The sequence below is a fragment of the Anolis sagrei genome, chromosome 1 (assembly GCF_037176765.1).
Source record: "Anolis sagrei isolate rAnoSag1 chromosome 1, rAnoSag1.mat, whole genome shotgun sequence".
NCBI classification, from domain to species: domain Eukaryota; kingdom Metazoa; phylum Chordata; class Lepidosauria; order Squamata; family Dactyloidae; genus Anolis; species Anolis sagrei.
Window position 1 is genome coordinate 283,294,384 of NC_090021.1, and position 13,534 is coordinate 283,307,917.

The window sequence follows — 13,534 nt, forward strand, 5'->3', positions numbered from 1 at the left end:
TTCTCCATCAGAGTAGCTGAAACTCTCTGGGTGGTTCACAAAAGAAAAATGAAGAGTACAGACCCTCTAGATCAATTATTTTCAGTTAACATCGCCAGAGTAGAAGCTCCTGCCAAGAGCCAAAAAGAGCATCAGAAAGAATGAGAAGATGCTGACATGCCAGAAACTTTTTAAAAATTGGCATGTTGAAAGGCTTTCCCACTGGCATCTATTCTTCTCTTCAGGGGATGGTTGTCAGTCACTAGCACCTTGTCTTGCTTGACATCTTTCGCACTGTGGGAAACAGCTGTCTCTCATGAACTACTTGCTCATTTGGCACCCCTTTGCTCCTCATGGGATAGCTGTCACTCACATTGTGTCTGTACCAGTTGTTTGTCACAAGAGGTATTCTGGAATACATTTCAAACAGCCAGTGCTGTCTGCTACACCTTATCCTGCATGATGTCTGGGGGAAACTGTTTAGTGTTTGGTTTTTTAAACCTTGTAGCAGTGTTCAAGGAAATCAATATGATTTTAGCTTTCCTTACAACAAGAGTAACCAACCTGTGGTCCCACAGGCAGTCTCAGGAACATTTCAGAAAGTCTGTGTCAACAACTCAGGCTTTTAGAAAGAGCATTTGGTCCCTCCTCCAATAACCTTTGGAGCAAAGAGGGAAGGAGGTGAAAGGAAAAAAAAATAGCTTAGTTGGTCAGCAAGATCTTCGGTAGCTTTAAAGCAGTGGTTCCCAACCTGTTGTCTCTGGACCACAAGAATGAAAATATGGTCTGCGGTCTCACCATTACAATACCATTGCCTTGAAACCATGCAGCAACCAGAGTGACTGGTCTCACGAAACCCTCTTATAGGGCCAAGGCAACGGGGATGTCAGGAGGGGAGAGGCTGACTACCCACAAAATATTACTACTACCACATCAGCTCTAGATTATTTAATATGGTTTTCTGTGGGCAAGCAGATGGCGACTACTGCATGGCATATGTTCAGTATCAGAAATTAGAGCTGATATGGTCTATCTAATGCAATTTTCTGAATCAGCACCCCAAATAACCAAACCAAATCTAAAGTTGACAAAAAACTGATTCATAACCCTTTTGGTACTAATGTTGGAGAGTGGCCCCTGGTCAAAGTGGTCTCTGTTCAAGTGGTCTCTGTTCAAGTGGTCCCCAGTCAAAAAAGGTTGGGAACCACTGCTTTAAAGAAAAGGTGGGCAAAGTGATGCCCATCAGTCACATGGGGCTCACATTTTGCCATTGTGAGCCACAGGACTTCCCTCGGTCAAAAAATGTTTTTGTTCTAAAATGCTCCAAAATTATCTTTAGATGGTATTTCCACATTTTTGAAGTCCTATAAGGCTCAAAGGAGTCAAAACAATTTTCCTTGCATTTTTGCCATATGTTCCAAAAACCACTCCAGGGGCCTAGGAAACCCCCTCCAAACATATTTCCATGTCCCATAAAAGATGTTTGAGGGATAGGTTCTAATGTGGTTCTTTAGTTTTTCACTGTTGTCCATCCTTCCTGAAAGGTTGTTCCACAGCCAGTAGAATATCTGCCAGGCAGCATCATGAAGGCAGACCGCACTACCCAGCCATTAATATTCCAGAGCATCCTCACCAAAAGTTGTCACCTCTTCCCACCCTGTCAGACTGGCTATGCATCAGACAAAGATTATAAAGTGTGTGTGGTATTTCATGTTTTAATGCTTGTTGATGTATTGTTTTAATTATGATTTATGTTTAATTGTGGTTTTGCTATTGTAATTGTTTGTATTGGCATTGTATCGGTGCCCAATGTAAGGCATTGAATTTTGCCATTATTTATGTTAAAACCACTTTGAGTCCCCCCAGGGGTGAGAAAGGTGGTATATAAATACTGTAAATAAATAAATAAATAAATATTTCTTAAAGCTTAAATTTGTAGCTACAGATTTTATTAAATTGGAAAAGTACTTCATAGTCAAGTTGTTTCATATGGAGGATTCAGAAGACCTACGCAAACATCAGGTATTTGAGACTACAATTCAGATTATTTTTTAAAAAAGAAATTCATTCAAATGATGAGCAGTTTCATAAACACACATACAATTTAGCCATTTAAATCAGAGAGCCAAGTTGCATTTTAAAACCTGTAACGTTTTGAAACATTCCTTATAAAAAATTGCACTAGCAATGACCTTTTGCAGGTGAGATGAAGTAAACAATAGATGGAGGCCTGTTTTCAATCATCTGAACATCAGGATCATTAAGCAAAATCTATTTTATTTTAAAGCACAACACTGACTTTCCCTCCTCCTTCTTCTCCTTTTTCATTACAGTGTTTTGAATCGCACTCCAGCCAACTTGATCCAGGAAATAATTTTAGTGGATGACTTCAGCTCCGATCGTAAGTGGTATTTTTCTTAACTCTCTTTCTCCATGTTTCAGAGTTTTTATATGTGAAATGTTGGAAAACATTTGAGTTTTTAAAACCCATTTTGTTGCTGGAGATGTTTACATTTTTCACCTTTGCTTTGGATATTTCCCCTCCATCCTTTCTTTTATCTTATCACACTGAGAGAAAGAAAGATGGAGGCAGTACTCGAGAGACCAAAGGAAACAGCAAAGATTTGTTGTTCTTGTTTTAATTCCTACCTAAGGGAACAAAATAAGCCAATATTTGGGGTTATAGTTGGGAAAAGGAAGCCCTGTCAGTTTTCAGTGTGGCAGTCATGATGTCAGAATATTCATCTGGGTTTCAGTTGGTTTGTGCAATCCATTACCTTAAGCATGGCAAGCAGTGTGCCCTGTTAGGAGTCCTAGCTATCGAAGATCAAGAAGGGGGACTTAATGGATGATAACTGTTTTCTTGGCATGCTAGGATTGTTATCCCCAGGTTCTTGATGAGGTTTTCATAGACCAGATCTCTCCCAGGGCAATAAATGTCTGGAATTGTACCATAAGAGGCATTACTCTTCCTCCAGGAACCTGGCACAAAAAAATAATAATTTTATCTCAACTTTCCAAATGCAGTTTTATTGGGGGGGGGGGGGGGTTCCCTCCAAGGCTGAAAAAACTGACTGAGAAAGCTTCAGTTTCTGGAAACCTAATTTGTTACCCAGAACATCTCATTAGCAACCATTCCTGTATACTTTAATAACAGCAAATCTAGGGGGATTGTCATAACCAAAGTTTTATCCATTTTTTCCCCCCATTGTCTTGATGGAATGAAAGAATCTATAGATGCCAACAGGAGTTTGCTCTCTTTTAGTACCTGTGGGAGCTGTGCATTTTATTGGGACCATGGCTAGGAAGATATGGTTAAAATTCTCTTCCTTCTATACTCCAGTACCAGCAAAAATTGGGAAGCCATGTACTTCCTATTAACCGAAACTTCAACAAAGTCATGGTTGCTAAACATGTACTGGACATGCTTAATTTTTGCTCTGTGCAAAAAGTGATGGAACAGGGTTTCTAAAAGATGTGTACTGGGAAAAATAAATCAACCCCTTTGGAAGTCCCCACAAAAGTTAACTCCTGGTAGGTATCTTTTGTTCTAAGTTTCAACGTACCACTGTCAAGAATGACAGGAGGATCTGAGAAATCACAATTCGAATCAAAGGCATCAAACATGTAAGGAAAACCACATTGATATGACTACAGCCATGATGAGAATGCTGTTGTTCACATCTCCAGAGCCCTATGCAGATGTCTGTCCTTTCACATGCAGGAGTCTGTGCTCACATAAATCCCAACTTGAATGACAGTGCAGTCTAGACCTTCCTATAGCAGTCTAAATTTATAATCATGGAAGCTCTGTGACTATCTCCAGACAAATGCAATTAGAGAGCCCTAAACAGAACTTTAGGGCTGAAATACTCTAAAAGCACCACACCCTGTCTGATCTTAGAAGATAAGCAGGGTCAGTCCTAGTTAATACCTAGATCAGGGGTCCACAAACTTTTTAAACAGAGGGCCAGGACACAGTCCCTCAAACTGTTGGAGGGCCGGATTATAATTTGAAAAAAAAAAACATGAATGAATTTCTTTGCAACTTCACATGTCTTATTTGTAGTGCAAAAAATCAACAACACTTAATTGTTGTTGTTGTTCATTCGTTCAGTCGTCTCCGACTCTTCGTGACCTCGTGGACCAGCCCACGCCAGAGCTCCCTGTCGGCCGTCACCACCCCCAGCTCCTTCAAGGTCAGTCCAGTCACTTCAAGGATGCCATCCATCCATCTTGCCCTAGGTTGGCCCCTCTTCCTTTTGCCTTCCACTTTCCCCAGCATAATTGTTTTCTCTAGGCTTTGCTGTCTCCTCATGATGTGGCCAAAGTACTTCAACTTTGTCTCTAGTATCCTTCCTTCCAGTGAGCAGACGGGTTTTATTTCCTGGAGGATGGACTGGTTGGATCTTCTCGCAGTCCAAGGCACTCTCAGCACTTTCCTCCAGCACCACAGCTCAAAAGCATCGATCTTCCTTCGCTCAGCCTTCCCTATGGTCCAGCTCTCACATCCATAGGTTACTACAGGGAATACCATGGCTTTGACTAGGCGGATCTTTGTTGCCAGTCTGATGTCTCTACTCTTTACTATTTTATCGAGACTGGACATTGCTCTCCTCCCAAGAAGTAAGCGTCTTCTGATTTCCTGGCCACAGTCTGCATCTGCAGTAATCTTTGCACCTAGAAATACAAAGTCTGTCACGGCCTCCACATTTTCTCCCTCTATTTTCCAGTTGTCAATCATTCTTGTTGCCATAATCTTGGTTTTTTTGACGTTCAGCTGCAACCCGGCTTTTGCGCTTTCTTCTTTCACCTTGATTAGAAGGCTCCTCAGCTCCTCCTCGCTTTCGGCCATCAGAGTGGTGTCATCTGCATATCTGAGGTTGTTAATGTTTCTTCCAGCAATTTTCACCCCAGCTTTGCATTCATCCAGCCCCGCACATCGCATGATGTGTTCTGCATACAAGTTTAAAAGGTTGGGTGAGAGTATGCAGCCTTGCCGTACGCCTTTCCCAATCTTGAACCAGTCTGTTGTTCCGTGGTCAGTTCTTACTGTTGCGACTTGGTCCTTGTACAGATTCCTCAGGAGAGAGACAAGGTGGCTTGGGATGCCCATCCCACTAAGAACTTGCAATGCAATAAATAAAATAAATAAATAAATAAATAAATAAATAAATAAAATGAAGAACAATTTTAACAAATAAAAAACTTATTAGTATTTCAATGGGAAGTGTGGTCCTGCTTTTGGCTGATGAGATAGGATTGTTGTTGTTGTGTGCTTTCAAGTCGTTTCAGACTTAGGTTGACACTGAGTGAGGGCCGGGTAAATGACCTTGGAGGGCCATATACGGCCCCCAGGCCTTAGTTTGAGGACCCCTGACCTAGATGATACAAGGTGCTGTAAGCTATATTTCAAAGGAAGGAATAAACAAAACCACCTGTGAGATTCCCTTGCCTTTAAACTTCCATGGAATTCATGAGTTTACTATAATACATGGTGTCACACATATACACACAAACAGAAATTTGCACTCAGTTCGTCACAGTATAGAATGCTGTTCTAGAAGGATCTGATAAAATAGTTTCCTTCCCCCCGCCCCTATTTTGGTTTTACCATACCATACGTATGAGTGCCACCCTCTTCTGAACACCTTCCAATGTTAATATTTTAATTTTGTCTACTTTAAACCAATCTTTGATCCACACCAGTGCACAGGCTTCAAAATAGAGTTTATTTTGAAAGATATAAAGGAAACTTCTACTTGAAAATAGCAATGCGGGTTTCTCCACTAGAAGGTAACCAGGGGAGGTTAATGGACTGGACAAAATGGCCAACTTACAGAGAAATATTGACAGTACCAAAAGACTCAGTTTATTTAAAAACAAAGGAAGAAATACACAGGGATTATAAAGCAGTTTCATGGCTTTAACATCTGCAAATTAAAGAACACTTTAACTCAGACAACTAGGATTCAGTGGATTTCTGGGATAAACTGATGCAAATTAAAAAGAAACTAATAACCAAAATCCACAAATTGTTACTGAAACAGAAGAGGTAAAAAATTAAATGATTAAATGGGCAAGGAATATTGGTAGAGCAATCCAATTAAAGGAATGGGAAGACTATATTTCAAAAACATTGAAATATACATATGCTACAGACGTTTTAAAAATTGGCTTAAAATGCTACATCATTGATATATGACTGAAAAAATTAGGAATGATGTATAAAGATGCAGATAACAGATGCTGGAAATGCAAAACGCAGGAAGGGTCATATTACCACATGTGGTGGTCCTATGAAAAAGTAAATAACTATTGGAAAATGATTCACAAAGAATGTCAAGCAATTTTAAGAATAGAATTAACAATAGAATTAACAATGAAAATCCTGCTTTGATACTCCATTAGACACTGTCCTTACTGAAAGGTCTGGGTCTAATGGAGTATAGGGGCCTGTGGGGATAGGCCCTCAGGCAGTCCCAGGACTACTCAAGAACTGTCCACACACCCATCTCCTGGAGCCCAAAGATGCAAGATGATGTCCCCCCTTATTATCAAAACAAAATTTACCGGGAGCCATTAGACCTCTTTTAAGCCTGATGGAACATACCAATGATGCCAGGAGCAATGAGCCAGGAGCAATATGCCCCCCCCCCCGGTCTCCATTGGTATGTTCCAACAGGCTGAAGAGAGGTCTAATGGTTCCCGGTAAGTTTTCATTTTCTTTTAAAGGATTTTGTGGGGGGTTTTGAGGTGGCCCCATGGTGACATTGAAGTTACCGCACTGCTGTGGGGACAACCCATAGAAAAGCCTGTGCCCCCCCCCCCCCCGCACTTTGGAGCGGATTTACTTAACCTGCTTTGAAGTGGGTTAAATGTATGTTTGGATGCACCCTGAGGGCCTTCCTATATAATGTAGTTTGGAGCTGATTTGAGGTCACAGTGGCCATAAAACTCACACCAGCAATCCCCTTTGATGCTGTAGCACTAGTCACATATTTGTGTCCATTAGCTGCAATTGTTTCTTTCTTCCTTGGAATCTTTGCAGGGATTGAAAGTACTGTACTGATTTGAGCACTGGCACCAGTTCTTGGACCACCTCTTTGATAGCACTAGCTTACTAGGACTTGCTTTAATGATGTTATATATTTTTGTTCAAAGTGTTCAGATTCTGTTCAGTACTGGAATCTTCAGCTGGAGAAATCTAGTAATTGCAAAAGATAGGTCTTTGCCAGAGACTCTGTTGCCACCATTTCCCTGTCCAGGTATTCAAAAAGGACAGAAGCAGAGAAGGTTAGTGTTTCTTTTATATCAGGGGTCCCCAAACTTTTTCAACAGGGGGCCAGATTACTGTCCCTCAGACCGTTGGAGGGCCGGACCATCATGTGGGCCGGGCAAGGGAGGCAGCACAGTGCAACTTACCTACCTCGCGCTGCCCATCATGAAAGCCTGGCCTCGCGCAAAGCCCCTCGCCGCTTGCAAGGCCCAATCCCCTCACTTGCCTCATGCTGCCAGTCAGGCCTGGCAAGCAATGCAGGTGGCGAGGGCTTCATGCGAGAACAGGAAGTGCAGTGTGGCCTCCCTTGCCTCAGATAACCCAGTTGAAAGTTGATATGGTGGGATTTTCTGCCTTGATATTCTGGGATATAGAGATGTGTGGACCCGGGTGCTCTTCCACACAGCTGTTTAACCCAGAATAGTAAGGCAGAAAATCCAACCATATGTGCTTTGAACTGGAATATATGGCAGTGTGGACTCAGATAACCCAGTTCAAAGCAGATATGGTGGGATTTTCTGCCTTGGTATTCTGGGATATAGAAATGTGTGGACCTGGGTGCCCTTCCACACAGCTGTATAACCCTGAATATTAAGGCACAAAATACCACCATATCTGCTTTGAACTGGAATATATGGCAGTGTGGACTCAGATAACCCAGTTCAAAGCAGATAGGGTGGTGGGATTTTCTGCCTTGGTATTCTGGGATATAGAAATGTGTGGACCTGGGTGCCCTTCCACACAGCTGTATAGCCCAGAATATTAAGGCACAAAATACCACCATATCTGCTTTGAACTGGAATATATGGCAGTGTGGACTCAGATAACCCAGCTCAAAGCAGATATGGTGGTGGGATTTTCTGCCTTAGTATTCTGGGATATAGAGATGTGTGGATCTGGGTGCCCTTCCATACATCTCTATATCCCTGAATATTAAGGCAGAATATCCCACCATATCTGCTTTGAACTGGAATATATGGCAGTGTGGACTCAGATAACCCAGTTCAAAGCAGATATGGTGGTGGGATTTTCTGCCTTAGTATTCTGGGATATAGAGATGTGTGGATCTGGGTGCCCTTCCATACATCTCTATAACCCAGAATATTAAGGCAGAAAATCCCACCATATCTGCTTTGAACTGGAATATATGGCAGTGTGGACTCAGATAACCCAGTTCAAAGCAGATGGTGCTTTGGTGGGATTTTCTGGGATTTTCTGCCTTGGTATTCTGGGATATAGAAATGTGTGGACCTGGGTGCCCTTCCATACATCCCTATATCCCTGAATATTAAGGCAGAAAATCCCACCATATCTGCTTTGAACTGGAATATATGGCAGTGGGGGCTCAGATAACCCAGTTCAAAGCAGATATGGTGGGATTTTCTGCCTTGGTATTCTGCGATATAGAAATGTGTGGACCTGGGTGCCCTTCCACGCAGCCCTTCCACACAGCTGTATAACCCTGAATATTAAGGCAGAAAATCCCACCATATCTGCTTTGAACTGGAATATTTGGCAGTGGGGGCTCAGATAAAACCAAGACAAGAACCCACCTCAGAATTCCTCCACGGGCCTTTCCTGCCTTCCTTTCTCTTCCTCCGATGTCCCAGGAGCCTGGGCTGGTTCTGCTACGGGGACCAGTGTGTTTTGCAAAAGCGGATGGAAGGGAGAGGGAAAGGGAGGCGGCCTTTCTGGCGGGGGGGGGGGGAGAGCAGCGCCCGAGAAGGAGGGCCTGCCAGGCCTCGGTCTCCGGCCTCAGTTTCAACTCTCCTCCCGGGAAGAGGCGAGCCAGGCTGCCCTCGCTCCACAGGACAAACTAAAGGTGTGCTTGTTTGGAAAGGCGCTTCTCCAGAGCCCTTCCATACAGCCCTCTCGCTGCCCGTCGGTCCTGGCAAGGGAAGCTGCAACTCGTGGCCTGTTCTCGCGCGATGCCCTTCCCTTGCCTGGCTTGAACGAGGGGCAGCGTGAGGCAGGGAAGTTGCATTGCTGCTTCCATTGCTTGCCAGGGCCGACGGGCGGCGCGAGGCAGCGAGGGGCTTTGCGTGAGGCCAGCCCAGGCCGCGCGGGCCGGATAGATGCCCTCGGCGGGCCACATACAGCCCGCGGGCCTTAGTTTGGGGATCCCTGTTTTATATTATCCTGGGGCAGACTGTTCTATTCAGAGAAGAGAATGGTTCCTTTTATAAAATAAGAGTTAACCTACAGTACTAACATTGACCCAAGGATGACCCATTTTGGGGTGTGTGTGATTATTATTATTTTTTTTTGCTAGCATTTCTAGACTTCTTTATTAGTTTTTTTTCCGTGTCAGGAGAGACTTGAGAAACTGCAAGTCACTTCTGGTGTGAGAGAATTAGCCGTCTGCAAGGAATTGCCCAGGGGATGCCCGGATGTTTTAATGTTTTACCATCCTTGCGGGAGGCTTCTCTCATGTCCCCGCTTAGTGAGCTGGAGCTTACAGAGGGAGCTCATCTGTGCTCTTCAGTCCTGCCAGCACAAGGGTGTATAGTATATAGGGTATATTTCCATGGTACCAAACTTGTTAGATGTTGCAACTTCTATTCTCCTAGAACCAAAGGTTAGGGGCTACACTTTCTGAAATCAATGTTGAAATTTAGGAAGATGAAAATATAGATAGTTGGCTTTACTACTGAATGGGATGAGCAATTCCCCTGCCACTGTTTACATTTTTGAATCCGTTTGTCAGATGTTGCATGAGCACTTCAGCAGTTGCTTTTCCATGTGTGAGATCAACAATAGGAATACTGATATCCTCACACTCAGCTCTTGTTCGGACAGGCAGCATGATTCTCAGGAGGAAGGTGAGGATTGTTAGCCAGCTTCCCCTGCTGGGATTTTAGTCATCTGGCCGAGAGAAAAACTATATCAGAACTGGAGAGCCAACACTATGGACTCAGATGGCTTTCTCTGTTTGTGTTATCCCTTTTTTTCTCCCAAATGAGGACAGTCACTCCTACTCTGACAGCCACAAATTAAATTTAAATTGATATGATGTGTTGTTTTGTGCGAATCATTTCAGGTTGATAGAGCCCCTGGTGCTGGGTTTTCTTGGCAAGATTTGTTCTGAAGGGGGTTGCCTTTGCCTTCTTCTAAGGGTGAAAACTTGTGGTTTGCCCAAGATCATCCAATGGGTAGCCATGGTTGAATGGGGTTTTGAACTATGGTCTCCAAAAGTATAGTTCAACATTAAAACCACTATACCACATTTGCTCAAGAATGGTATTTGTCTTTAAATATCTGAAGGACTGTCAAGTAGAATATGGGATGAGCTGGCGCTCAACTGTTCCAGAGGATAGGGCCTGAATGAATGGATTTAACTTACAAGAAAGGGGGTTAGGGTAGAAGGTTCATGGGATTTATTATTTACAGTATTTTGCTAATTTATTAATTTTTTTCCTACCTTTGCCCCATAATAACACTCAAGGTGACTCACATCAGGTTAAAACAAAGTACACTAAAGATCTGTTTGATACAAAATGTTTTAAAAAAAACATTAAATGAATCGTTCTGTTAAAAACACTATATTACAACAGTTAAAGCACATTAAAACAAAGTAAAGAAAGACAAAGGCATCCTTTTCAAGTCAATGATTTCTTTTGATTTCTCAAATCTGTTGGGGGAAAATATGTCATCTGCTTCAAAGAGGAAGCCAAAAGTCTCCTTTCACTTCCTTCATTTTACCCAACATGTCACACCAATATCTTTGAAGCCCAAATGCACCTACGTAGTGAGTACATAAGGTGGTGTGTTTTATAAAACTTCTGATCTAAATAGATACTGAATAGTTCATCTTCCACATTCTGTGATTGCTTTTTAAAAAATTAATGCATTCTCTCTAAGGATCACAATCAAATCTATAAAGGGAGCGTTTCAGTTAAACATTGTTAGCATCACTGGAAGGGGATTTGTCAAGTTATCCGAGTGTGAAAAACTTAAAATGGATCCATGGATTTTGATGAAGACATGGATTTCCATGGCCAGTAGATGTCCAATAGTATCTCCATAACCTTTAATTAAGGGTATCTGTCACTGCATCTCAGTGATATAACGCCTGACAAAGTGCCCACACGGGAACAATATTTCAGGCAGTGAGGAGCTGTGGAAATGGAAAAGTTCCAGGACAGAGGGCCAAGAAAAGTACTTTGGCTGGTAGCTTTTGTGCTTCTTGCCAGGATTCCAAGGCTGCACAAAGATAATAGGTGGTTTGGGGAGTTGCAAGAGATGGAAAAGAGCACAAAATGCAACTGCTGCTGGCACCGAGGCATGAGAGACACAAAATGATGAACAAAGGAAAAAGATGATCAACTTGACATTTGTTGCTTAATGCATACTTTGCCGAACCAATTTTCTGATGTTTAGACACAGTCCAAATTATCTGACTCATCTGCAGCAATGTTATTCAATATGACACCCATACAACAATATCAGTCTGTGGACTGTCAGCCCACAAGTTTCCAGGAAAGAAAGAAAGAGTTATAATCAATGGGTGCCAGCCCTTGGCTGTTATTGTATAGCCTCAGGTTATTGTCAATGCATTGCAACTCTAAGGTGGCCCTATCATGAGGTCTGCCTTACCTTCCTCTGAGGTTGAGAGAGTATGACTTGCCTAAGGTCATCCAGCAGTTTTCTGTGAGTGGGAATTTGAACCCTGGGCCCCTTTCACACGGCTGAATAAAATCCCACATTATCTGTTTGAACTGGAATATATGGCAGTGTGGGCTCAAATATCCCAGTTCAAAACAGATATTGTGGGATTTTCTGCCTTGATATTCAGGGATATAGGGCTGCGTGGAAGGTCCCCTGGTCTCCAGAGTTGTAATGCAATGCTGAAACCATTACATCACACTGACTTACCCAGTCCTTGTTACATAGGCCAAAAAACCTTGCTGGTCACCAAGTCAGATAGTTTTTGAAAACATTGATGTACAGCATGGCGGCTGTGCAGAAAGCACTCGATCATGCATTGCATCATCTGTCAACAAGTGAACAATCATTGCTGTCCAGAATGTTCTTTACATTCTACACTGGGGTGAGAGTTTGCTGTTCTGCAGTATGCTCTTTGTGAGATGTATGCCATCTTAGACCTCTGCTTTGGAGTCAAAATACATATGATGCAGAGTTTATCATTGCACAAAAGTCTACAGATTTTGTCCAAATCCACTATCTTTAACCCTGTGAGATTTGAGCTATAGCATCCCAGATTAAGAATGACCCAAGACCATATCCTCAGGGAAGAATGGTCTATTATTAGCTAACTGCTGACATTTTCCTACAGTCCCTTTCCTTTTTTAAAAATATACAACCCCTGCCCACAGTTTTAGTCTTCTTCACGTTTCCCTTGAAATTAAACAGACAGAACAACATGTTGAAAACCAAATGCCAGGTTCACAACTAACATGGATTGTGTTTGTAAGGGAAAACCAGAGGGTGAAGGATTTCTTAAATGCATACTCTTGCTAATCCTCCCATCGCCCCTTGTTTCTCTCCACAACTACCTTATTTTGTAGTCTTGAGAGTTGGCTGGGATGAAAATGGGGAGGGATGGAGGAGGAGTTGAAGATGAATCAGCCTGTTTCTTTTACTCAGACAAATCTCCCTGCATGCACATTAACCAACATAAATATATTTGTGAAATGCTTTTGGAGGGATGTAAGATGTTGCTGTGCCCTAGGATATCTGGTTTTAGAAGGAGATGTCGTGTGAAACTATAGCTACATACAGCCAAGTCTCAAATTCAGTGATAGAGGAGGTGGTCCTGATGGTAATTACCAGTTATAATCTGCAGGATTTAAAGATGGGCAAACTAACAGGTAGAATGATTTTTAGTGTAGGTGTGATATATTCACTCCTAGATGTACCTGTAACCATCCTGGCAGGCATATTTTGAACTAATTCATGTTTCCAAGCTTCATACGGAGGTAGCCCAATATACAATGCTTTTCAGAAGTCCAACCTTGAGGTTACCAGCATGTACACTACCATTTTTATAAACTTTTAGTGTCAGAATTGCCACTAATCATGGCAGATCCAGCAGTGTCTGGCAGGGAAATCCAACTGCCCCTTGCCCCACACCACCCGGCTTCCTCCTTACCCCTTTCCCCTCATTGATCCTAATGCAACTTGGGATGCCTCTCATGTTGCCACAGAAGCAGTATATACCAGTTCCTCTTCAGTTTTGCCACAGAGCCCAGGTGGAAGTAGATGTACGTCATGGGATAGGAGTTTAAGGCTCTGTCGCAAAACCAAAGAAGAACC

General features: G+C 42.6%; 1 protein-coding gene across 1 annotated transcript in view; it reads left to right on the forward strand.

The window, feature by feature from the left end:
* The window catches only part of GALNT16 (polypeptide N-acetylgalactosaminyltransferase 16), a 255,113-nt gene that overhangs the window by 182,104 nt on the left and 59,475 nt on the right, over positions 1-13,534 (forward strand). Inside the window, exon 4 of the mRNA XM_060762047.2 lies at positions 2,313-2,380. Coding sequence (XP_060618030.2) covers positions 2,313-2,380 — 68 coding nt within the window. The remainder of the gene's footprint in view (positions 1-2,312; positions 2,381-13,534) is intronic.